Raw genomic sequence first — 27,514 nt, forward strand, 5'->3', positions numbered from 1 at the left:
TAACCGTGATTCAATTACAACGCTGTGTGAGCTTTGGACCTGCTATGATTTAATTACATTTTTGTTCATTCAAATGTTTATACTGCATGTATGTTTTCAAATAATTCTCACTGTAGCAGCAATTTTCCAACTTCTGTGTGTGAGAAAACGATCTTTAAAATTGTCCTCACTCTGTAGTACTTAAGAAAGGGAAGAAGTACATGAAGAAGAACCTCAAAGATGAAGGCCAGGCTTGAAGCACAGTTTCATTAATACTGGATGGCAGGAAAGGAGCCAAGTCCCAGATAATGAGGAAGGAGTTGCAATTTTTTTTAAAGCTATCTGGTGACAGGGAAAACAAAAATGACATTCAGCTGACGAATGAGCGGGGTTTGACCTAGCCTTTTGACCCTTGACAATCAATCTTACCTGCTGCTTCATAAAGAATTATAGCAGTGCCACTCACATTTGACTCTGGATTTTTACTATTCTCTCTTACTTTTCTTCCTTCTTTCCTTCTTTCTTTCTTCATTTTCTTTAAGTACGTAGTACAAGAAGAATAAATGTGTGTGTTACATGCCACGTAAAACAGAAAGCAGTTTTGAAAAAGAGAGGAAGAGAGAGAAAAAGGATGGAGGAAATAGACAATCAGCGCAGGCTGGAATTAAAAGAAATACAGCAGTAAACCAGCTTATACATGCAATGCATAAATGCCTGTGATATCTTTGGGGCTTTGGAGGGTGACGTAAATAAACAGCAGCTTGGCATTCTCCTCCAAAGTGCCCTGTACTCAGTGCAGTATCCCTGGCACAAAAAAACCATGCAGAGCAGCTGCTGGTGGTACCTAAGGCTTCCTGGGCCATTTTGGAATGTAGTGGCTGGACCATGAAAGGTAGAACAGGTTGGGTCTGCCCAAAAACACACAGTGGACTCCTAATGTGGTCTTTTGTAATGTAGAAAAGAAAATAATAGAATCGTTAAATATAAGCTGCAATTATAATAATATAATTGTTATATGTTAAGCTGCCTTTGCTTAATAAGAGCAACAGCGCAGTGAAGGTGAATTATGATCCCATGCCAGAGCCGTGAGAATTATTTTGGAAGGGGTTAGGAAGCGGGAAAGAAGGGCCTGTTGAACAAGAGAGGGAGAGGAGTTTCCATTTCCTATTTGTTCTTCTATAATCTGGAAGGCAGTAATCATTGGTGCAGGAAGGAAGAAGGCTCACACAATGGCTCGAATTTCATAAGCATTAACACAATGTAGGAGGTAGCTCTGTAACAATCTTTTCCATGTGGAAATACAACTTTGTGTATCTTTGACCCCCTTCATTTTGTGGGTCTTCACGCACATTGCTGTATTTCACTAATTTAGCTTCCTGTGGTGAGGGAAGGGAAGTTTATTATCCCTCCTTTTCTTTTATAGAACAGGAAAGTGAGGCAGGGAGATTAACGATCATGCCCAAGGTGGCGCAGGTACCGTAGGTTCAGGAATAGGAAGTGAATTCCCAGGTGCTCATCTTTATCTATAAGACAATCAGTCCCAACTCCCTCTTTCTGATCTGACTTGTTCTGTCACACAAGATCTTTTTTTTTTTCTTTCCTAATTAGGAAAACTGTGCTTTGCATCTTGGAAGCACAGCATCCAGGTGGGAATATTATTTGTCAGTACAGCATATTTAATTATTTATAACTACTTTCTTTGTCTGATGGTTTGATTATTATTTATTTTATTTTCCACCATAAGGTTTGATCACTTAAACAGCCTGAAATCAAACATTTGGCAGTGCTTACAAATTATGAAAATGGTTTCTGATTAAAGTGTTCCACGGGGAGATTAAAGTTTCAGATCAGTACGTAAGCCAAGGGGACTCTTCTGAATCTCAGCAGAGTAAGCTGCTCTGTGGCATGTGCTCTGTATTCATACCCATGCTGGCACAAGGCACGGGTGGTGGCTCGCACATTTTCCCCATGGTTTTCTCGGGGCTGTTTCTTCAGAGTGCTCTTATGGCAGGGGGCAAACCGAGCCTTCTCAGCCAAGTGAGATGCAGGTCTGCAAGGCACCCATCAGACAGTACCTGACAAAAAGGCCACTCCCAGTTGCAGCTGAAAGAAGTGACAGAATCATGCAAGCTTCTAAAGCTTGGCTATTTTTTTGATATACTGTGATCAAAACTGATCATTGCAGCATCATTTAAATCAGCAGTGTTTCTAGCACTGCGGTTGCAAGAAGTCAAACATCATTTCACTATGCAAGATAATAAAGGGCTATTAGAATTAATCTATTTAAGAAATTACTTTTGGTTTTGTCTGTACTGGTTTGTGGACCAGTGTTGATTCAGAGACATCAGAAGTCTTACATTCTTGGCCTCCCCTCTTAATTTCCCAGTGTAAAACATTAAAGCATAAAATGCTTTCCTGATATTAGTTTCTTTATGAATTGGAAATCCATGTGATCCATAATCCAAATACATGAATTAGTCAGCAGTGTATGCTGCAAGCCTCCTAATGAAATGTGTTGCTTAAGGAACGCTTGCCTTGGCTTATGGGTCTTATCTTTGTAGGTGTTTTTCTGATGCAGTTCTCATCAGCTCTAATGATAAGGTGGCTATTGGCAAAAAAAACCCTAAATATTTCTAAACATTCCTGAAAAAATAAAGGCAGGAATTTACACAACTGCTTTTGCCCACAGTCACATTAATAAGACTTTCTGACAAGAATATTTAGCCAAATTTGCATTTTCTTCCATCTGCTGTTCAAAGGCGAGGATTGCTGGAGTGTTACCGTAGCTCCATAACCTATAATGAAGCAAATGTCTACCGCTGGAAGGAAAAAGAGGCTATTGAGGCCATATCTGCTCAAAGTGAAGGCTCTGTATGAGAAGAACAGCAGTTGAACTCTGGAGATGATGGCCATAGGAATTGCCCTCCTCTGCAGGATGCTGGTGGACTCCTGTAGAGCTGTTTTTTCCAGGTAGTCTTCACATAAACATGAGTGCAAAAATTGCCCTTTTTGGAAGATCGTAGAAGAGAGGAAAAGAAAGAAGTGGTTTTGTGGTCACATGATACTGGACCTGGCTCTGTCTCAAGGATGGAGATGAAAGCATAGTTTTCCCCATGCTCTGTGGTGGTTGGATGGAAAATCAAAGGGAACTGTATTAATTTCAGCTTCATTGCATACACACAGTAGAAAAAACAGCCATAGTTGGCAAATGTAAAAGTTTTAAATTGATGATGGAAGAAACATTAATTTCCAAGCTTCTGAGCGAGCTATTAAAATCAACAGAGTAAAGACAAAATACCTGGCACTGAAAATGAAAGGAACAGTTTTTTTGCATCTACTTAGTTAAAACTTGGCAAAATGAATGTAAAGTAGTGGTTTCAGATTTCTATGTGCACTAACTGTGCCAACTTTTGTTCTCAGAGTTGCCATGATAGATTGTTCACCCCACTTGAGAAACACTTTTTCCTCTAACTTTTTAAATCGGAAGTCAATTTAAGCAAAAAGCTAGATCTTATATCAGCACTGACATGTGTTTCTTTATTTTGTACTGTTGAATAGTCCAGGCTTTTCATTTAAATACACTGTTGTGGAACAAGCACATCTCCATTTAATTGACATCCGAGTTACTGCGGTAAATCTAGTAACGGTGTTTGCTCAGTATTATGTAGTATTTTCACCTACACCTCTCAGTGGGCTTCCTCAGGAGGATGAGAAATCCTCTAATTTTAAAAGGAAGGAAATTTTGGAACAGTAAATTGTCTCCCCTTGCCTCCCCCTCAGCGGAACATCATTATCTATGGCTATACATTAGCAATCAATTTCACATGATGACCAATATTTTCATTATCATCAATTTTTTTTTTTAATTCTTTGCAATTAGAAGTTAGTGTTTGCGTTATTTTATGAAAAGGTTTTATATAACAAAAGAAAAATTTAAGAGAAAATTATAATTGTTGTATGAAAACCATAGAATTATAGGATCGTTAGGGTTGGAAGGGACCTTTAAAGGTCATCTAGTCCAACCCCCCTGCAAGGAGCAGGGACATCCCCAACTAGATCAGGTTGCTCAGAGCCTCATCCAACCTGGCCTTGAATGTTTCCAGGGATGGGGCATCCACTACCTCTCTGGGCAACCTGTTCCAGTTGCACCACCCTTAGTGTAAACAATGTCTTCATTATGTCCAGTCTGAATCTACCTCCTTCTGATTTAAAACCATTACCCCTTGTCCTATCACAACAGGCCCTACTGAAGAGTCTCTCCCTGTCTTTCTTGTAGGCCCCCTTTAGGTACTGGAAGACCACTATAAGGTCTCCCTGGAGCCTCCTCTTGTCCAGGCTGAACAGCCCCAGCTCCCTCAGCCTGTTTTTGTAGGATGCTCCAGCTCTCTGATCATCTTTGTGGCCCTCCTCTGGACTTGCTCCAACAGGTCCTTCTCCTTATGTTGGGGGCTCCAGAGTGGGATACAGTACTCTAGGTGGGATCTCACAAGAGCAGAATAGAGGGGGAGATAACCTAGTTACCTCATTGCCAGTATTTTTCTATAGGATTAATAAAATATACCTATTAGGATACATTCTCCTGTGAATTTTCTGTGTTTTTAGAGCAAGTTCTGCAGGATTCTATTATAATTCTCAAAAAGGATATACAGCAGGTATATTTAATATTTATAACAGCCTTAGTGCATTGGTAAACACTTCTTTTTGGGTGCATTAACACTTTGTTGAATTTGTTTAAAAGACAGAGGAACTTGGAGATGACAAACAATGAGAAGAATGTTTTGTAGCATCATTCAGGTTTGATTCAAGCCCTTATTTGGAATGATATTTCATTATCCTGAATATTAAGGCAATATTGCCTTAAGGAAGGCAAACTTTTGGAGAAGTTTAGTTTGTTTAGCAACCGAATTCAGCTTTTCTTCTATTATCTGGTCTGGAAAAGCAAGATTTTCATTGATAAAGGTAATAAATAAAAATATTTGACCTTGTAGAAACAGCTTAATAGCTAAAGTAACATCTAGCTGCAGTTTGTTAAAAGGCCTGCCGTTAACTATTTTGCAGTGTACAAAAATGTGTGAGATACCAAACAGCATGGGGGTTCCTGATGTGCTTTTAAAAGCCATGAAGTGGATAGTGCATTGACTGGGCAGAGCAATGCAGCTGCTTTTCTGGATTTCCCAGCCCTTCTGTTCAGCTGTGGATGGAGTCACACACAGAAGTGTGACTGACTTTACAGCCTGTGCATGAGGAGTGCCTATAAAATCTTCTCCCCAAGTCTCCCACCCAAATTTTCTACTGATGAGCAGTTTATCTGTGTGAATAACCAGGTTGGTTATTTCAGCAGTACAGGAAATTTAGGTAGGTGAAAGCACATGAGCACTCAGAGAACAGCTAATTCACTGTTCCTCTACGAATCTGATAGATGCCAAGCACAGCCGAACTAGGATTAGCTCCTGAAGCAGCAACATGTTTGGCTAGTGAGCTACAGGGACTGGAGAGAAATCTGATATTCAGCCTCCCTCATTTTACTTCGAATTAAAAATGAGTGGTCAGTCCATCCGCAGCAGATGACCAGCTGCAGAGTCTAGAACCACTGCTCACCTGCAGTGAGTTCTGCAAGTAAAATAACAAACTCTGCAAGTAAAATAACAAACTAGAAAAGGGATATAAGCAGGTGGCCTTAAACTAAGCTGTAGTTAGCTTAAAGCTTACAAAAAGAAAACAGCTACGGATACTGTGGTATGTTTTGAAATGCACACAACTAAACACAGCCCTTCTTATCAATGCATAGCAAATAATAAAAATCATGGGAGATTCTTAAAGACAGCAAAATAGAGCTCCCGTGAGTCAACAGCAAGCAAACATCATGTACCTTGCTAGTGGTACATACATTCAGGAATGGCTTGTGGTGTGACAGATTACCAAATTAGAGTTCGCTTCCCAGCTCTTGTATAATTTCTCATGTGGAGGGAGTTGCGTAGTCTCTCTGCATCGATCCCATATGTAAAGAAAGAACACCTCCATCTTCTGCGCACATATTGAGGTTACAGGACCTAGGACAGCACCTCCTCACCAACCCAGTGACCTATGCTTGGGGTTGCTCCGGTACTACAGCTTTTAAGCAGTATCTTGTGTCACTTAGAGAAATTTTTTTAGTCCCTTTTTGTTCTTCAGTGACTGATGAAGAATGCCATGTTCAAAATGGTATTGTGCATCTGTCCCAGCTGGTGAGGAATGGCCTTCAGTCCCTGGGAGCTGCATAGGGTCTGAGCGCATTACATCCCTTGCAGAATCAGGCCACATGTTTTGATTTGTTCTCTTCCCCACCCACCTTTTTCACCTTGTTGCTACTGTTTTTAATTTTTCATGACTTGGTAAAACCAGGATAAGTTCAAGGCGATATTGAGGATAAGAGGGCCCGTTGTTAACAAGGTTGAAGCCTAAGTTGCTGCTCCAGCAGAGCATTTGTGTGCATGGCCTTGCAGCAACTTGCTGTTGTAGTTTTATTGATTGTAATGGAAAGGACTGGGCTGGGCTGCATTTTTTCCCTTTCTCCTTATAGTGTCCACATTACTGTTCTCTGAGTCATTCTGTGGCCTATTCTCACTGCTGCTTAGCTAACTTCTCTAGCTGGAATTTGCACGCTAGGAACAGAATTTGCAGCTGCCTGAATCTTGGAGTTCTTAATAGAACACAGAGTCGTCTTAGGTCTGCTAGCTTTCAGAATAGACTGGAAGTGGAAAATGATAGAAACATGGATATAATGAGAGTCTGAGAGATGAAAGCAACCAGTCATACCAAGTCACCTGATGGGCACAGTACCCTCTGCTGCTTCCCTCGATTGAGGCTGGGGGAAACTGACATTGTCCTTTGTCATTCTCAGGACACTTCCACAAGCTCAGCATCGAGGCCAACCTTTTAAATCACAAACACTTTGATCCACTATTTGATTGTATTGTTAAAAAAAAAAACCCAAACACACACATGCCCAAAAATCCCAGTACTTTTTACTTACAGTAACTTCACTTTTAGTTAAGGAAACATGACTCACTTCAAAGACTCTTTGAAGAGACATCTAATAATTCCTGATCTTCAAAGAACCGTTGCTGAAGCTATACCTGGATAAATATTTATCTGTCAGAAGAGCCATTTGCCATAAACAATTATAGAAGACGCAACTGCAGATCTGTTATCTCAAAGAATGCAAAATCACCCTTGGAAGGCAGCAGGCAGTTCAGCCAGTTCCTCTTGACAAGACTTTGCCCCAAAGCCTCACATAACCACCTTGCCAGCAGAAATGGCAGGGCACCCAGTGCGGTGGGGATCTGTGGCTCTCTGGACTGCGGGACAGGATTCTGCATAATGTCTTCCAAAGCTCCTGGGGCCATATGTCATTGCACTGCTTTTTCTACATGCCTTGCTACTTCAAGGCACGTCAAATACTTAGTCTGCATAAGTGCCGTGGAAATTATGGTTCCCATCAATATTAGAGCATTTGAAAGAGACAAGGAGAGAAAGAAAGAAAGAAAGAAAAAAAAAAGCTGCAGTTCCTGTTATTAAAAGTTGTATGTGCAGAGAGTGCCCAGCCTTTGTCTGATGTCCATTATGAGTCATGGTCATTATTCTCTGAGTCAGCAAATTGTTGTTTCAAACTTAATTTCTTTGTGTCATTCATCTGTTCCCTGTCACATCCCTTCGGCTGTGAAATCTTGTATTGGGCTCTGTTGGCCTTTAGATTATCATTTTTTCTCTGTCAATTGGTTTCTTTCAAAGGAGTCCTGCAGAATTTTTCCTAAGAAATCGGAGGTTATCTTTAATTCTGGTCCATAGGAATGTTCTTATGGGCTCAATATGGTCTGGAAATCCAATCTGTAGGAATACTATGCCACTCAATTTGATTTTCCATTCCAACACTATTCTGTTCTTAGACAATCTGAGATCAGTTCTGCTCTCTGTAACTAGAAAATAACTTTTATCTGGCATAAGGACTTGGTCCTGCTGTCTGATCTCTGGGAGAGTCATGTTTTCACACACACACACACACACACAGACACAGACACGCACACACAAAAGTATCAGGCTGGTAAAAATAGGAGTTTACCAGATCTAGATATCGCTTGCTTGATAGCCAGCCTTTGGCCTTCACACACTTACATTGCCCTCAGACTATGTTATGGTGGGTTTTTAATTGCCTGTCTTTGCATGAGAGTCCCAAGACAACTCCCTGATTGATCCCCTGTGTCTTGATGATACCCTGACTCCGGTTAATGTTTCAGCCATCTGTACAGTATGAGGCCTAAGGTCCCATTTGAGCTGAGGGAGCAAATGGCTTATTAAAGTCTAATTTCTCCAGCTTGTTCTTGCCTTTGGGCATTTTAAATAGGTTAATGCAATTTTTACAATACATTCAGGGAACTTTACTCACAGAATGTTGTCATAAACTAGAGGAAAATAGCCCCTAGATTATCTCAAAATGGGAAGTATTCCAAATATACTTGCCCAGATACTTTGTCAAGCTCTCTACCTCAAACAACTTTTTCTTCTTTTTTCTTCTTTCTTTTTCTTAAGATTTTAGTGGATTATTTTACATTTTCAGGTTTGGTAAGGAAAAAAAATGTCAGATTTATTTAATGCAGTGGATCATTTTTCAGGGAAGTTCCAGCATTCATCAAAATTGGAGACACCACAGGCACCATATAAATTATGATGGTTTTCTTCTTAATACTTCCTTTTTATTGCCTATATTCTGTAAAGTTAATTTAGTGCTCATGAAAGATGCTAGATATGACAACAGGAGAAACTGAAGACCTCTGTTTATCTGCAGAATTGGTACAAAGGAGCATTGGTAATGCAAGTTTCTCCCCATAACCCCATCTGTGTTCTGCAACTGTAACCTTGAGGGATCACCTTTAGGAAGGAGAAGATGGCTTGGTCTCCTTACTCTTTCTATCCATAGCTTCTCTGATGAAAGTGCAAATAAGGATGTCAGTTGATGCCATCCAAGGCTGTAGTCTTTATGATCTTCCTAATAGGTATTGGGAGACCATCAATTTCTTACCTTGACTGTGTGTCAAACTGCATCCAGTGCAGGCTTTCCATGGGTATCTGTGTGTGAATACATCTTCTATACATCTAATACATCTTCCATAAGGTAGAAAACACTCAAAAGCACCATTAAAGTGCGGTGACTTTTGTTCCTTCTATTGACCTAGAGTGGATTTGAACCAGTGATTTAGAAATAATATGCTCTGTATCCCATTGCTAATCTCTTCAGCCACAAGTCTAGCCCTTCCTGTTTTTCACAAAGAGGATGCTAACATATTTAAAACAACTCACATTTTGCTCTCAAAAAGAAAATTCAAGCATATGCAAAAACACATTGGGTATTTGGCTAACCTTCTCCTCATTACGCGGGAGGGAGAGAGTGTAAACACGGCCTTGCGTTGGACTGTTCAGCGTGTGCGTTCAATCTTTAGAAATCTGTTTCAGAGAAAAGAAAGGCATATACCTCATTAGAAGAGAAACAACAGGGTGGAAAAAAAAAAAAGCGGGCTACGTCAATTCAAACACAAGCCCAGATGCTTAAGTTAGTTACACTTTTCAGTTTAAGGCAATGCAAATCCATTCTCCATTACTGGGGAAGTGGAAAAAGGCATTAGGCCCTGGAAACGGCAAGAGCCAAGCTCTATGCTCAGTCAAATAGGAAAAGGTTTAATATATCATTTTCGCCTTTTTAGTCCATTGTATATTGTATTGAGGCACTGAAGAACATCTGTGCAATTATGTAAATAGGAGGATAGAGGACAGAGTAGCATAATTCCTCCTACCCCTTCTTCCTCTTTACACAGAAACAAACATGCACAAATCACTGATAAAATAAATCAGACATTATGTGAAGCTTATCCACAAGAGCAGATTCTAGATACAAATTGAATCCCTGAACATTGATTTGATCTTCTGCCAAGCACTGTAGAGGTCTTAAGAATCTGAGTTTATATTGTGAATGAGAGGCGAAAAAAGACTCCTAATTTTTACATTGTTTTCATTACATAAACATTTGTGGGCTTACTTACTTTCCTTGCTTTTTGGAGAAATGTGATTAAACTTTAAAACGTATATTTTTATTTAAAATATAACCAGGGCCATTCCCATACTTATGCAATAATAAGTTATCCAGAGGCAGCAGGTAGCTGATACTACTTACAGTGAATAAAATCAGGATTGGAATTTTTAGTTTTCCCACTAAGAAAAAGATTCAGTTCTTCCCTTTATCATGGATCAGACTGCTTTTTTTTCAGCATGGTTGAATTAGAGGTGAATTTTTCCCATTGCACCACTCTACTTGACAGAGGGGCATTTTAGTTTCATTTCAGTTCCTTCTGTAGGTAACCAGCATAGGAACAGAAGCTACAATGAAAACATGAAAAGACACATTTTATGTAAATACTGTAAATGTGTAGTAGCATTGTGTCTAAGGTATCCCCCAAAGGAAGTCAAGAAGGAGTGAGTTCCTTAGATCATATTTTTCTCTAAGTCCTTAAAGTAGTCTGAGGTCTTTGACAAGTATAGAAGTAGGTGACCTGGGAGATCAGAGAGTTTGCTTTCACTGCTGCTTGACCATCCATTTGCATCATTTAACTCCATATCTCTAATTCTAATGTAAATACTTTGATACTCTGGCTAAGGATAATCTGCTTAAAGTAGGATCATAAAACATGGGACTTCCCTTGGGAATTATTGCCGTGGCACTGCTGCAACCAAGAAATTAGAGTTAAAACTTAAGTTTGAAAACCCCTCATGCCATTGTTTCTTTGCAGGTATTAGTTCTTCTTACTGTATTCTTGGATAGCTGGTGTATATTCAACGTGTATTTTTCTTAAGGAAAGTTGAAATGTCACACAACTTTTGTGGATTTTCCTCACAGTTTTTCATAGCTTGCATGCATTTTTTTTGATAATTATCTCTCTTTTAAAGTGATGTTCTTTATGTTGTCTTTTTAACTATAGAAAGAACTTTTTCCAATTTTTTTTTGCAAGCCTTTTTAATTCTTGAATGCAATTCTGAAAGAGAGTAGGCACTTCTCACTTAAATATATCAAAGTTTTACCTGGCTGTTAGCCAGTGAGTCATAAAAAGATTCCTGTGAGGTAGGCAGTGCGTGTTATCTTTTATACATGCAGGCATAGCACTGTTGTACTACCTGAAATTCCATCAGACTCCAAGCTCTGCAGAAAGTGACAAATGCCAGACAGGTATACGATTTATAATGGATGAGGTATGCAAGCAAGCTCTGGGAGTTGGATTGGATTTGATTACAAACAATAATATGACACAACCCCTGCTGCGGATAGTACACACATTGTGAGAGGCAGTGCAATCAGGCAGCATGAACACCGGACTGCAGGCATGATCTGGATCCCTAAATCCACCTTTGCAGTACACCTACTGTGTGTCTTTGGGAAAGCCTTGTCTGATCTAACAGTCCTTCTTCCCATTCCCTAGCTGTTTGTTTAGTGACAGCATGTTAAACAGTCATGCCTCACTAAGACACTTCAGTGCAATTTATAGCTCAACATGATAGCAGGCTTCAGAGAGGCTTTTTAAAGGAATTGTATGAAAAGACAAGAAGTTATTTGAATAATTTTGTGCAGTTGCTGGCGATGGACTTGAAAACTTTTCCATCGAGTGAATTTTCTCCATCAACAATACCTTCCACCCCAGGAAGAATGAGTGCACTTCCAGTGGGATACTGATATTTCTGCGTTGGCCAACATTCAAGTATTGAGCAGTACTGAATGCAGATGGGGAATGAAAAAATCTCCATATCAAGACATCATCTGAAAGTGCTGGGCATGCCCACAGAATTTACAAACTTGATGTTTTTCAAATCAACCTCAGACCCTCTTCATTCGTCAGACAAGTCAGCTTGCCTGAGCGATTGCATTTGCTCACATTGTCAATGCACAGAAGTGTGTTGGTAATGGCCATTTGACATTGGTTACATTAGCAGCTCAGCAAGACCCGAACCAGCAAAATTTAGGTTAAAAAAAAAAGCTCTTGAGGCATTTTTTCCCCTTTTTCTTCCCTCTGGATTCTGTCCCTTGTTTTATGTATTGGCAAAAGAAAGAATGTGCAAATCAAAATGTCCATTAAACAGAGTATTGGTCTTGTGGCGAATGGAAGTTTAATGAAGATTTAATCTTTAAGAATGTAATTCAACAGCTGATCAAAGACATGACTCGTTAATGAAACTGAGGCCTGCAGCATTAGGATGACTGTTCTAGCAAGTAAATCCCAACGTGCAGCAATACAGTCTTTCTTTCTTAAGCAGATTCATACATTTAATAAAACCACATTTCAATAAGTGTGGATATTTGTCCAATGGTAAACAAACAGATCAGTACTATTTCTGTATATCCATATCTGTGCTTTAGACTCTGTAATTTTGCAAGGCTACTTATATCACTGTTTGGCAACATTGCAATGAAGGCATCCTGAAAGAAAATCGTATGCTCTGTGGTGAACATTGATACTAATAATTATTAAATATTAGTCTTCTGATTGCTCTGAGCTATGTGCAAAAATAATAAACTTTTTGCAATATTATGTAATCACCCCTTCATTTGTTTTAGTTTGTCAAGAAACTTCATTTATTTTACACTTTGGGTTTCTTTACTGTTCTCCTCATGTCTTGTATGTCACCATTTCAAGAAGTCCAGGCAGTGATGATTTTATCTTTAATATTGTATCAACAGATATTTTTTGGATATTGTAAGTTCAATCATAAGATCATTGACAAAAATTCAGCACTGACCTGGTTTTCAACTTCTGTATTGTGGGAATCACAGTGATCCCTCCATCCTGTGTTACCTTGTGTTATTTCAGATTGACACTTTCGGCATTCTTTAATTATTGGCTGTGTTTTCCGAATTCTAACTGGAAGGCTTTCCTCAAGGAGCTAGGTGTGTTCTGTGCTTCAAAAATGTTTCAATAGATGGCTTCCCATCCACCTTGAATACTTTTGCCTGTCCACTGCTACATGATCCAGCTGCCTACGTACATGGCATCATGGCAAATCCATTCTTCCAAGCCATGGCCTTTAAGAGGGCCCTGTGGGGGCAAAAGGGTTTGGGGACTGTTGCAGTACAAAAAACCTTCACTATATCTAGTTGGCTATAGAGAAGATTTTGTCTCATCCTGTTCAGTTGTGTACATAGGATATAAAACGAACCCTCGTTCCTCTCTATGAGCTGTGTTGATGACAAATTATGCTTCTGCGGGGTGTCATTGCATTCATTTCTATATCGGAATCTGTGGAAGCAGTAAGAGCCCGTTGTGTTTGAAGTCTTGGTTCTGGTTATCAGTGGTTTGTCCAGACTGCTAAGCTATCGCAGGTGAGGAAATGGCCTGCACAAGATAAAGACCTAGTCTAGATTAGTTTTTCCCTCATGGGATTGGGAAGGTCTTTCCACCTCTGTGTACATACCTACAGACAGAATTGGTGAATAGTATTCCTTGCCATCTGAGGTGCTTCATTCTGTGGTTAATGCTTGTCTATGCAGTTGCTTTCTTGTACATGCACCTTCTCCATTCTTTGTTCTCATATGCCTTAGATTATATTTCCACTTACTACCATCTTGGGTTGGGGGCATTTAGGTATGAGTTCTGACCGTGGAATTGATGGGAGTGTACCCTTACTTCTCCAGGCTGATTTATTTTGCATGAGATACCGTGCATGTTTTTAATCTGATGGTCACTCTGTTTTTATGTTGAAACACAAAACTTCCATCAGTAACTTTCCTGATAGAAATATATTGGTGTTACCAGTCCTCCCTCTCTGTATTATTCAGGTTCTTTGTTGAAGTCACATACACGACTGTAATTCTTGTAAAGGTGTATTTGTAGTTTGATTCCCACCTCTGGTGAAAGAAAATTTAGAGCGGCTATGAATATAGGAATGGATGACCAACAACTCTTCCTACCAAGCCTTTTGCTTTTCCTTCATGCAGCCTTTTCTGGCTTACCCATTCTGCCTCATATTTATCAGTTTTCTTTTCTTTTTCCTTTTGCTTATTCCAGTTTATGGCTCATTGATTTCATAACTTGTACCAAGACCTCAGGTTTTTCCCTAGGGCATAGACATCTGGAAAGCTGAAATAGGGATGTCGGTTTGAAAAGAAAGTGGAGATGACTTGGCTTTATCTGCCAATCCACAACTAACTTGGTGAACAGTTTCTGGCCATCAAATTTGAATGCCATTTTAGAAATAACAAATTTGATTCATTCCCAGTTTACTTCGGCTTCTGCTGATGGAAAGTAGAATACAGAGTGGTGTTGACAAAGCAGTATACAAAGTGCAAAACAGTGCAATGACCTTGTAAGCGGGTCCTCTTGGGATCTTATAGCCATCTAATGCAACCCCTAAGATGTTGATTAAAGTGGGTAAGGCTGGAGACCCAGGTGACTTATTCAGGCTATAACCCCAGAAAGCATCAGGCTCCTGTGATGTTCTGGATGCTGTTTAAAGCTTAGTGACATCCCTGTGGCACACTTCTTGCCTTCCTGAATTTAATGAATGCCCTAGTCAACCTGAAAGTGTCTCTGGGAGGTAAAGTTTGCTCCTCTGTGCCAGCAGGTTGATGTGAGGTTTCCAAGCCTTACATTTGGAGCACAGCAGACCTTTACTAGCAGGAGTAAGTGAGCAGTGCAAGTGCACAGAATACCTACCCTATTTCACAAGAGGAACTTTATAGCTTTTAGATGTGAATGATAAAGAGCAGTTCTAACTTCAGACACACACATTTTATTGGGTATTTTTGCTACCTATGCACTGCACAAGAAATTTCACAGCTGAATGTTTTATTTCCTGACACCTGCTGTATAAAGACATGACAAAGCTCTTTTCAGAGCACCCTTTATTTTACAACTATAGTTTTCTCCTCCTTTATATAACAGCACCAGTTCACCTTATGACTTCTTGCTATGATATGCACAGTGACATCCTCTTCACCTCTTCTCTAGGCAGGCAAAATTCCCGTTGGCTTCACTGATAAACTTGTCTGAACAAAGACTGCTGGTCAGCTCTGATGCCCGTCGTGTGGGCAGAGGTGTAGCCCTTCCAAAGCTTTGCGTTCACTGCCTCCAGTGAAATCCAACTCTTACCTGCACTGGCAGAACCATAGGCTGTTATTGATGGGAACATGTTTCCTGCCACAATCTGAAGTCTGAGGCCAGCTGACCTCAGTGGGCAGCGTGCCCCACAACGTAACAGAACCAGAATTTAATGTGACTTATCTTTGACACAGTAGGTATTACTGAGACCCACATAACTTCCTTCCCTCTTTTCAATTCACAGCTACCTCATCCCTGAACTCCCAGCTTCAACAGCTTCAGCATCTTCAGCAGCTCCAGCATCAACAGCAGCAGCAGCAGCAAGGTCAGCAGCAGCAAAGCCAGCAGCAGCAGCAAGGTCAGCAGGCACAGACTCCACAGCCGTCCCAGCAGACCCAGCAGCCACAGCCACAGCCATCAGCGCCACCGCAGCAGAACCAAACACAGTCCCAGAGCCAGAGCCAGAGCCAACCGCCTCCGGCCCCACAGTCCTCCAGCTCCCCTCAGAAACCCAGCCAGTCACCAGGGCATGGCATTCCATCTCCTCTTACTTCACCTAATCCATTGCAGGTAGGATGCTATGTACAAATCTAACAGTACAACAGTAGAAAGCGCATGCTTTTCCCCTGCAAGGGGAAATCCAAGTGAAGGTTACACCTTCTGACCATACAGGCTGAGAAATTCCACCTTGTATTAGTTAATCCTTACAGGCATGCAGTTTAGAACACTTAAAGGCCTGATAAGCCAGAAAAGCATAATTAGTGATGGTCCTAGTCTACTCCTTTCTGAACAGTAACATCTTTTGCTTTTAAAGTTCATATTGTAAAACTCATGAAAAACTATCTAATTTTTTTCCCGTGGATTCAGCATGTGGCCTTTGCAAATTATGTTTGCCCAGCAGTCACCCTTTGTGATAACTTATGAGCACAGCAAAGTTAGCTGTTCATTAGCAGATGATCCTGACTGTCTCTAAAAGAAATAGAGCTTCTGCTGGTGGACATGTGCAAGAGATCAATGGGTTATCCTTCCTCTTGAAATCACAGTGCTAATGTTTATCCTGCTAGGAATCAAATACTTCTGTCAAGAGTCTCAATATAGACTCCAAAGCTAAGAATGTCAGTTAATTCCTTACCTTGATGCTCATTCCAGTGGCATGCATGGTTTTTTAATAGACCAACAGCTATGGCATCCACGCTGATGCTGGGCTCTGCCTGTCTTGGAATTCCCAGGCAGTAACAGGAGAGCTCTGATCCAGTGGTCCTAATTTCTTATACTTGGGTGTTCTCACACTACATGTGTCATGCTATATTCACGTACTGCAAGAACAGATTTGACTGTACCCACACATATGATTCTGAATAAACACCAGGGTCGTCTGTGTCGTCTGTGAGTCTTTTTCACTGAGCAGTGGAACTGCACTTAGAAACCAGTAAAGTCTCTGTTCACTTTATTCTCTAGATTTTGAAACCCCACTTTAAAGGTTTTATCCACATTGATGGATTCGGCTCCATTTCCTGCAGAAATTAAACTGATTAGCTTAATAATTAAAAAATCCTTTTTCAAATAATTAAGGGAATTGGTTTACAAGAAGCTGTGTTTGCCGTGTAGCGAGTTAAACCTGCATTAATCTGAGCTTCAACTAAATTGCATCAAATCTGATTTTTTAATGGTTTAGATAATAGACTTAAAAGTCCACAAGAGATGTGTCCTTGCTTCCTGAGCTTTTTTTTTATAGTAGAGCATAATGTTTCTAGAGCTTCTTCTGTGTATTGTCTTAAGGGCTACTTAGGCACCACTTAATGCCCAGTCTATCATGCTAGTGAGTGCTTTGGGACTCTTTAGTATGCAGATTATTGACATACAGAGACAGGAATATTTCCAGAGGAGCTTCTGTTACATTTTATTGTCTTGGTGCAGCTGTAATGTTGCTAAAACTGCCTGCTAAATATTTTGCTTCAAAAAGTATTCAGTTTTCCAAATAAAGCCAATGCACACATAAATTATAGTTGGGGTAAGGAGGAAGTGGGATTATCTCAGTACATCCCTCTCATACCTCGAGAGGGATGTACTAACACTGAATCTGAAGTCTTAGCTCTCATATAGCCTCTGGACCCAGTGTAGATCTCAACTGAGTCTAAGTACTTCCAGTCTCATCTGTGAACTACAAGTACAGGCCAGCAGAAGCACTTTCTACTGTTAGCTCTCTAGGGTCCCATCTGACTTGCAGAAGTACAGTAAGTGAAATCAATAATTCCTTGCATGGGAGTTGCCAATGTCAGTGTTTTCATCGAGATACCTTGGCACATCGCTCTCTTTAGCATGCTTATCCTCACAACTACCCGTCTGAGGGCAGTCTGGATGTGGCAGACTCAATAGAAGTGGAAGGAGGGAAGAAAATACTCTGTGGTGGTTTTAGGTCAAACACTATTCCATAAACCTTTTAGGAACTCTGGGATTAGAGTTAATGAAAGACGCCAGTGTGGGAGATCTGGTTTTCCCATTGGGCTGAGCTCAGCCAGTACCACTAAGGCAGCTGCGTGACTGGGACACTTTCAGAACAACAGTCAAGGAATTAGAAGTAATTAACTGTCAACTCTGGCTCAGTATTAAAGAGTTACTAATAAATTAGGGGATAAGTATTTTTTATGTTCTTTCCTCTCTGATCCTCGCCATTTAAATAGCCGTGAAAACCCCAAGGTAGTTCACAGATACAAATATGCCATGTGCTGACATCGAGAAGAGAAGCCAGAATTCAGCGTGGTACTTCCGGCCTCTCCTTAGACATGTGTGTAGGGCTGTTCGTTTGTCCTTCTAGCCTTTTCTACATCATTTCTAGTGTAATACTTCTCAAGCTTCCTTAAGAAATACTTAAGAACTTGAAACATACTCTGTCATCTTGTTGACAATTGTGAGACTCTTTAATAGGCAAACAAGCAAAACTCAGAAATATTTCCAGAGGAATTGCTGTTGCATTTTATATATGGTTGAGGAATGTGTTTGGGTACTTACCAGAACAGTGGTAAGATCTCCTCTGTGAAATTTGGCTTTCCATTCTAAATCCTGCAGAGAAAAGCTGTTTTACCCTCATACATCTTGCTTGAAGACTGGATCTGAAATTGTTCTCCTCTGCACAAATATTTTTAAAAAAATTTTTCAAAAAGGAGAGAGCACATATTTGGCAGCAGTTCATATATCTAGTTCATAATAGCTGCTTAGAATGCAGATTTTTTTAATGTTTAATGCTTTGACTTAAAAATTGACCTAGAGCAAAATTCAGAGATATTATGGCCTCTAAGGTAATGTTCTTTATGAACTAGAATGAAATGAGTTTTGTTTGAAGAATATTAAGGGAATAAAGATCAACTAAGTTAAAGTTTGACAGCTTAAATTTCATTTCTGAATTCTTGATTTTTTCATGTGGGCTTTATCCTTTTACATTATTCAGGATCTGTCTGAAAGATATTAGTTTAGAACAATGCAACCTCAAAAAATTGTCATGGAAAGTCAGTAATTCAGGAGGATGATTGTGTTTGTTTCAAAAAACTCTGAAGGATAACAGCAATTACATCTCAAAATGTACAGATGCTGTCATGTCCTTCAGAAGGCAAATTAAATGAAAGTGACTTGCTTAGGGTGTACCTGGCTGAGGTACTTTTGCTAGCTGATCAGAAATTAATAATACGGGTGCAGCGTGCACCAGCTAAAAGTCTCAGAACAATTCTTGTATTGTTCTGTTCTCTAATTTTATCACTTTTCTTTACTCAGTTCAGTGGGCTAGATTGTAGTTATGAAACTATTGTTTTTAGGAAGTCTTTCAATGTTTGCGTAGAAAGATTGACAACCTCACTTCAGGTTCCAGGGCCTAGATTGTGTGCTAACGATTTACACTGGTAAAAGCAAAGCGCTGCAGAACCAGGGTCATCACTTGTTTTCAAAAGACAACAAACCAGAGGAGAATTTTCCAAAGCAGAGCTGTATTTCAGGTGGTGGTGGGTCAGGTAGATGAGGGAAGACTTTCATCCTCCCATTTTAAAATGGTGAAATTTCTTATATAGATAATCGTAGCCTGATTTTTACTTTCATTGTGTCAACTGATTGAGACAAAGGAATCCAGAGGTGAAAGACAACCTATCTCACATTGTAAATTGGGGACTTAGAAACCTTTACTTCTGGGAAAATACACTTCTCCAAATATGCTTCTCCTGTGAATGTTTAATGTTATTACATGGCAAATTATATGGGTTCTGGAATTATCAGCATGTTGCAACTTCAAAGCATAGTTAGCACTTCTTACACAGTTTCCATTCAATTCAATTTCTGGAGCCATAAGGTCTTGATTATATGGTGTATAAAATCAGATGAGCCAAGTACTAAGTAGCCAATTATTCTGTTTGACTACCAGAATAAGGCGCTCTGTATCAGCAACATATATTAAACTGGCTCCAAATAGAGGTTAGCTTCTGGTGCTGACACTCAGTGTATGTTTTAGTGGTATGGATAAAAGGGAGAGCTGCACTATAGGAACAGAAGAATTCCCAGTGATTTCTACTGTTCTACATGTGTGGATAGGAACAGACAAACAAGAAATCCCCCAGGGGTTGCCCCACTGTAAAATTATTCTGGCCGTTTTCAGAACTCCTTCCTAAAGCACCTTTTTGTCATAGAAGCCTACGTGCAATAACTGGAGCTGATGGAAGATGATGAGTGAGAAAAAAATAATAATAAAAGGAGGGAAGAAGGGAAGTGTGGAGATGACAACAGCAGAAAAATCTTCTAAGTAATAGCAAACTCTAGGATAGCGAAAACAGAACCTCCTTCAGATTAAATTTTCATACAAATCTTAAATAATGTATTTGGAATCTCAACACTTTTGTAACAAAGGAGAAAAGAAAAGCAGAAAGGCTGAAACACGCAACTGTAAATGAGGGAGAATGTGTACAGACATGCCTGAGGCTCCAACAGTCACAAAACCAAAACTGTCCCTTCCCTTCCCCTCCAACCTCATTCACTGGTTAGCTTCTCATTAAGGAAAAATCTACTTTAAAAAAAATCTCAGTGTTTACTGACACTTTCATAAATTTACATATATTTAAGATACAGAAGAAACAACCAAATCTGGTGGTTTGAGGAAGGCAGCTGAGATAAGTTTGCAAGGACTACAGTCATGGGCTGTCTGTATATCTGTGTTCACATCCAAGGCTCGCTGTATTTGTCTCATGCTTATTGAATCCTGAGATCAAGAAAACTTGGTCAAGATCACATGGCAGTGATTACACCAGTAATCCCACAGAGGTTTTTTTTTTTTTTATATTGCTAAAATTACCTAGCCTTCTTTCTGCATATGATACTGTGCAATGTATGACTGAATCTGTTCCCAAGTTACTTGGTAATCAGTTTGACAAAGAAGTATTTTGTAAATGGTGAGCAGATGCAGTGCTCTGAACCCATTTTCCAAAATCTTCTATTTTTTTTTTTTGTATCAATAGGGAATGAGATATTGTACATCATAAGGCCACAGGTGATATAGCAGACTTTTATTCAGAAAGGTTCATGCCCATCACCTCCTTAGAGTGAGCCTGTTGAAGTACTGATCTTGGGTGGATTTCCAGGAGGAACTGGCAAGACCTAGGTCTCAGCTCTAAACCAGTAGCATGGAAACTCCCCTACAGTCAGCTAAATTCAGTTGCCTTTGGTGAACTCGTGAAAATATTTTGCATATTTCATTCTCTGCTCATTTCAGACAAGTCCAGGAAGATTTAAGTATCTTGTTCTACTGACAGTTTCAGATTTCTGAGTATTCTTATAGTATTTTAATTATTTTTGTGGGCTGATAAAGATGATTTCATGAGTGGAAGAGGCAAGTACTTGTGTAGAAATTTCCGCTAGCTAGAAAGTCATAGTCATACTGGTGTACCACACACATGCGTGTTTATTACCCATTGCAAATGCTGTTGTGATTCAAGTCCTCACCTTTTGTTTTTATGCTCTTCCTTTTGCCACTGCAATAGTTGTGTGAACCACACAGACATTACTGTTCACAAACTTGATCCTTGCTTGAGAAATTGTTGGCTTTGAGTTTCAGCGCATCCAGGGCCTCTCCTTTCTTCTTCTCCTCTCATCTCTTCTGAGCAATTCCATGACCCTCCTTATCCCTTCTGAGTCTGCCACCAGCTAGGCCACTGCGGTACAGCAACATGGCAGTTTGTCCTAGCTGAATGCTCAGGTATCTCTGCACTGTGCTGTACCATGCTCCCAGGCCCTGGTGCGCAGTGCAGAGACATGCAAGCTGGTTTCCTGGCACAGCTAGCTTGTTTGAGGGCTGCTACTCTTCATGTCTACCTGGAGATGCATGAGCATCATTTCCACAAAAAGGCTAGTTTCGGTTATGTGTAAACCTACACCCATCCGCAGGACTGAGTAAGGGTTTCAGATCTTATCCTCAGCTGTCTTCCTTCTTCCAAAAGCTCCCTGCTTTTTTGGGTCTTTCGGGCACAGGGACATCACACTGTAAAGCTGTTGAATACTGCATTTAAGCAGAGCAAAGAGATGTTTAAGCGTTCTCAAAGAGACTTTCTAAGCAAGTCTCTTCATTCCCTGAGGAAACCTTCTCTCAGTTGGAGCACTGGCTGCCTGGTCCATCCCAATATACTTTGCAGGTGTTGCTATTTTCAGAAGCACAAGGAGTACTGGTGTCTGACTCACATTTAAAGCAAAGGAAATTAATCTTTGAGCAAAACAACTGGCATTATTAGCACCCAAGGGGCAGAAGCTGAGGCTAGTATAGGAAACTATTTGCTAGAGAATTCTCTGAAGAAGAGGAAAGTGGAGCTGTTGCCCAGCAAGCTCTGGCTTCTGAAATGGGAGCTTTTAATAAACTTCCTAAAGCAACTGAAGTATTTAATAAAAGGGAAAAGAAATAAATAATATCATCCCAGGACAAATTTGGAAAAGGATCCATATTCCATAAGGTCTTCTCTTTCCAAAGTCTCTCTAGGCAGAGATGAGGACCCTTGGGGATCTTAGGGACAGAAAAAATTGACACAGCCCCATAGATACTCTTTTAAATCCAGTGGATCTGTCTTGCTAGCATTCATTTATCTTAATTTCTCTTTTCACTCATATTTCACTCCTATTTCCAAAAATTTTCAGTAGAGAGTATCCCAAAGCATTAGTTTATTTCCCCCTGTTTTTCATACCCCTCACCTCTTTGTAATAAAGGAGAAAAGAAAAAAAAAAGTCAGGTCATCACAGGTTTCTAGTTCTATGAGAAAAAGAGTTCTACTTGGAAGCAAGTGGACCAGGTGAACACAGAGAACGTAGTGGGCTTGTTGAATCTGAGTGAAGAGCAATATTCTGGAAGTGGTAAAGCCCTACTGTTATATCATTCAAGGTTCCTTGTACAAATAAGCACCTAAAAGAGGTTGCTCAGCTTCTACATACTACCTCAAAAAAAAAAAAAAAAAAAAGCCACTTCAGGCTGCGTTTTAAAGTTTAAAATTAAGCCTTTTTTGACAGTATTACTGAGATCTATCAGAGTGTCCACTTGTGGATTCTGTTGGTGGTCTTAGCAGATGCAGTTTAGGGCAGGTGTTTAAAAAAATAATAATACTTTCTCTTTTTTATTGGTAGCCAGAATGTTTTGAGAGGGTGACTAAGCACAGGCCTGGAGATTATGAAATTTGCTTAAGTGTTAACGGGTTTATTGCTGAGTTACAGCCTGCCGTCTTTACTGGAAATTGATTGACTGGTGCTGCAGGTCTTCACACTTGATGCTCGGATTTGACTCGAAAATTCTGCCAAGTCTTTTACTCTGAAATTTATCTTAATTAGATCTGAAAGACCTGCCACAGCAGAATAGTCACACCGATTAAAATGAAAAACAGGAGAAATTACTGATCAAATTAATCATAATGTCGGGTTACAGCTGTAGGTCTGATGTAATTTGCCACTCCAGTGAGTTACATCGGCCCAGGCAGAGGAAAGAGAGCTGGGTTTACGCTGATCTGTAACACCAGGCAGCTTCGGGCAGCCCATCAGGACGTTTATTCCATTCATTCTCTTGGCTTGTTCTGACCTTAGTGCTGCAACTAGAAACAAATTAGGCAGAAGAAAAAAAAAAGTCCTTTTATCCAAGGGGTCGCACTGGAAACACGAGCTTTTCAAATCCTTGTTTCATTTTTTTCCCTTTCTCCACCAACTTTCTACTTCTGTTTGAAGTAACCAACAATTATTTAAGGGGGAATTGGAAAATTAAAAGGTCAGAGGTTACCACCTCAGGCACAAGTCAGAAAAATGTGTATTTCTGAGAGGTTCTAGTGGGTTAGGATATAAGGAAATTAGGATCATTTAAGCAAATGGGCGTAAAGCAGCACACAAGGAGGCATGTCCTAGTAGGTAGGAAAGCAACAAACAGACTTGATGTTATATATGTGATGATCCTAAAATTTCTTTTTAAATTATGTACTTATAATATAATGCGTTCTACTATAACCTTAAAAAAAAAGTATAAATCAATATAAAGCTGACTCCATGTTAGAAGGAGATAGGTTGTGAGTCTTAAGGAGCCCCACCATAAAATTTTCATCTAGAAGAGAAATCTTCTGCAAGTTTCCTAGTATTTGTTCCATTAGCAAGGTTTGAAAGATTTTTAGGACAACTTGTCTTGTAGCACCGCTGTATTTTTTGGTGCTGATTCAGGACCAAGTCAAGAAGTGAAGATGTTTGCCGCCAGCTGAGAAAGGAAATGAAATAAAGGAAAGAGAATAAGAAACTAGATGAGCACTGTGAGTCTCAGGAGGAGAAAAAAAAAAAAAAGTTGTCTTACCTTTGAAATAAACTAAATTTTTTATTTTGATAATGTAGTAACTTAAAATGATCAGGAATTTTCTAAGTGATTTTTCTTTTCCAACAACAATGTAATTCCACAAGGTTGGCTTCTCCCCTCCCCAAAATTTCATTTTAATTTTCTACTTTAGAACTGAGAAATGGAAACAACTGAGGATAGCTTTTGTTTAAAATCAGCTTAAGTTGTACATAAACAATTTATTACATTGTATTGCTTAAAAATAGTGATTTAGCAAAACAAATTGAAAACATTTTAATTCATAGTAACTATTTGAAATCTGTGGAAATACTTCATCATTTTCAATTGCAGGTTTTGTTTGCTGAAACATTTCAATATTCCATCTTTTATCTGGTTTTGCATCAGAAATTACGTCTTAAATCAGGAGAATTTTGTGCATGACAGGAATTTGAGTTATTTCTGATAGCTTAGACATAATTAATCATCCTGTGACGATTCCAGTTGGAGAACCAAGCTAAGTTATGTTTGTGAAAGAGATTGGAAGGCAAAGCTGAGATTCCAGAAGACAAAAAACTGATGTATGAAAATAGCACATCATATATTGCTAGGATTATCCTTTTACTAAAGGAATGATGATGGTGCATTTTGGTCCTTAAAGGAGCTGAGGTTCTTTAAAGCAGCAGTCACTGATGCAATATCTTTGTATACCTGTTAAGAAATACTTACATGCTTGTAAAGAGCACCAGGGAACCAGTCATGCCTTGGAGGATCCTAGGCTCTTAGCAAAAATACAGATGCTGTAAAGAAAACCTTGAAATATGGGCCCAGTTGCAGTACAGAGCAGTACTCTGTAGTAGTGATGGCCAATAAATTGATATCGGAAGATGATTCTGAATGAGTGTGATAACAAGTGATATAAAAAATGTTAGTTGCTAATGCTCTTATGATTTTCACCATAGTAACCTTATAATCCAATTTTCAACCTACTGGATAGCCAAACCCATGTGGAGTAGTTTCTGTCTCTTCTTGCTCTCCTCCCAATTTGGGCGGTGCTATCCTTGTGGACTGGCAGCTCCAGCTGGAGCAGGACAGGAGGTGGGAGAGGGCTGATGTCTTCTTGACCTTTCCCCAGGGGGTGGGGGACACCTTGCAGAGCACCAAGCAGAGCTGCCAACATGCGTTCTCTGTGAGCTATGGGGCAGGGGGGGCAGATGGTGGGGAATAGGGCTGTACTGGAATGGAGGTTCAGGAAGGGGCAAGTAAGGAGAAGTCAGTCTAATTCCCAGGATTAATCTGAGGGTGCAGCTTCCATCAGTGTAGAATTCCTCAGGGAATTTCTCAGGGAATTCCTCAGGAGGAAGAGGAAAGTGTTGGAAGGAGAAGAAGGGAGAAAGACAATGTCTTTGCTATGCACAATGCCTTTATTCCTACTGACCTTTTCCACTGGGAGAGAGAAACAAAAAACCAGAGGATTGGCATTGTGAGAAGCTGAAATTGTATCACTGATCACCACTCTGGAATAAGATGCTGTATGCATTTCCATCCTCCTCCATTTTCAACTTTTCACTTTATAACAAGACCTAACACTGTCTTAGGGAAGCTGGCAGGAGGTTTTTTGTTGCTCTCAAATGAGACAGGAGCAAGCTCAATATGCCATTAGGAAAGTTTCCCTCTCTTCTCCCTCCCCAACTTTATAGAATTAAAGCTTCCTATTTTTTTAACTGTCTTCTGACTATGAAACATGTTCTCCACGCAATCAAAATGTGTCTGACAGAATTTTCAGTTCATATATATATGAAAACAAGTATTAAAAAAACAAAATATAAAAACAAATATAAAAATAAACAAAACTTGAGAAAACCAAGCCATTCTAAAAATCCTCGATGCTTTCCCCATAGACATTCGGAGTATGTCTAGGGGGAAATCACTGGTACTTCAAATGTACAAGCAGGTATAGAGATAACATATGTCAGTCCTGTAGACCCAGACTTGGCAGTTCATGCTCTCATGGGTTAAAACTGCAGGGAAAGGAGGGGAGAGAAGGGAGTTCTTTTACTGACATATACAATCTGCATATTTACCTCTAATCTCATTATCAAGTTATGCCTTTGCTTACTGAATTCACTTTTGAAAAAGAATTTGCTTCAGGAAGCAAAGTGCTCTAGTAAATGGGTTGTTGGAGCCAGGAGCACCAGACTGCAGTCCCAGCTCTGTCACTGTCTGGTGTGCCACTTCATCTTTCTGTTCTTTTGTTCATTCTCCAACCATTGTTTGATCTCCTTAGACTTTAAACTTTTACTGGTTTTTGCTATAATGCAATGAGGCCTTGATCATTGGGCTTCTAGGTGCTGCTGTAACACTAACATACAAAAGCAAGGAATATTCAAAAGAGAAGTAGCATCTCCCCAGTCACTCACTTGCGGAATTCAGCGTAGTATTGCTTTTGACTTCAGAGGACACAGAACTGGTATCCGTTCTGTTTTCAAGTATATTGAATATTTTGAAGTTTCTGTCAGCTGCTCAGTGTGCTGTCAAATGCACTAATGAAAGGTTTTCCTAAAGTTAATTTTCCTACTCGTAATACAATAACCAAATTTGCTTTAACACTTGAAAAAATCCATCCATACTAAAGAGAATCAGTTGCTTAATCCTAAAATTAAAGGTTATTGCATGCAAGAGAAAATAATTACATGCTCAAAGTATGGAAAAAAGAAAACTTTTTTTAATATGTAGGTATTTGTATAATTAAAGACTAATCAAGCATGAAGGCTGCTGACTAAACCAGAAAATGAGATTGTTGGCAAGCAATATTGTAATGTAAATGCCATTTTTGTTTAAGTACTAAAGAGCTGGAGGAATGATATCCTGAACAGATTAAAAGCAAACAGCATTGATAATAAATATTTATCAGATTTCAAATGCAACACAGAGATTTTTATATTTTACATGCAAAATATATTGGCATTGAAATATTCAGTCACTTTTCAAAGGTTTGTTCACATCTTCACTTTAAAATGTTGAAAAGCAAGCACTCGCTAGTAAGAGAAACAGCTTTAGAACTCAATCTTAACCTGTAGCGATGTCAGTAATCTGTAGGCATTGGAAAACAGCTGAGACTTGCTAACATACTTAACTGTAAATGTATAAGAACAGTTCCTAGGGCTGGAGAGTCAAGAATGTTCATGATGTTTATCTGTGCTTTCTTTTTTTTGTTTGTTTTTTTTTTTTCCAAAATGTTCACATCAATTTTTCAAAAAGAGAGGGAAGCTTCTCAAACCTAAATCTGTGCCATGAAATGAATGTGGAGCAAAGTATTTATGGAGGGCTTATGTATATACAGAAATTATCCCAATGTAACCAATGTTTTGTTGTAAAGGACTGATTTAGTTCAAGATTTGTACCTTCTTGGGGCAGTGCTTTTAAATTGGTGTAGAAGTATTGAGCTGGTTAAATATTCTTATCGTATACCTTTGTGTTATGTTTTTGTATCCTAAATCTTGTTCAGACGTGGATATAAAGATATTTGGCTACATTGAAAGTTGAGGAGAATAAGGAAATGCTAGAAATGAAGTACTAAATGTGTTCCCATTCCCATACATTTTCTTTCCATTACACTGTTCCCCCA

At 39.5% G+C, this 27,514-nt stretch overlaps 1 protein-coding gene across 2 annotated transcripts in view; it reads left to right on the forward strand.

Moving 5' to 3' along the window:
- POU6F2 (POU class 6 homeobox 2) overlaps window positions 1–27,514 on the forward strand; it is a 320,098-nt gene that overhangs the window by 201,786 nt on the left and 90,798 nt on the right. For both annotated transcript variants that reach the window (XM_086741701.1, XM_086741703.1), the window contains one exon: window positions 15,331–15,656. In XM_086741701.1, coding sequence (XP_086597827.1) covers window positions 15,331–15,656 — 326 coding nt within the window. The remainder of the gene's footprint in view (window positions 1–15,330; window positions 15,657–27,514) is intronic.

This window comes from Chlamydotis macqueenii, chromosome 2 (assembly GCF_036417535.1).
Source record: "Chlamydotis macqueenii isolate bChlMac1 chromosome 2, bChlMac1.mat, whole genome shotgun sequence".
NCBI lineage: Eukaryota > Metazoa > Chordata > Aves > Otidiformes > Otididae > Chlamydotis > Chlamydotis macqueenii.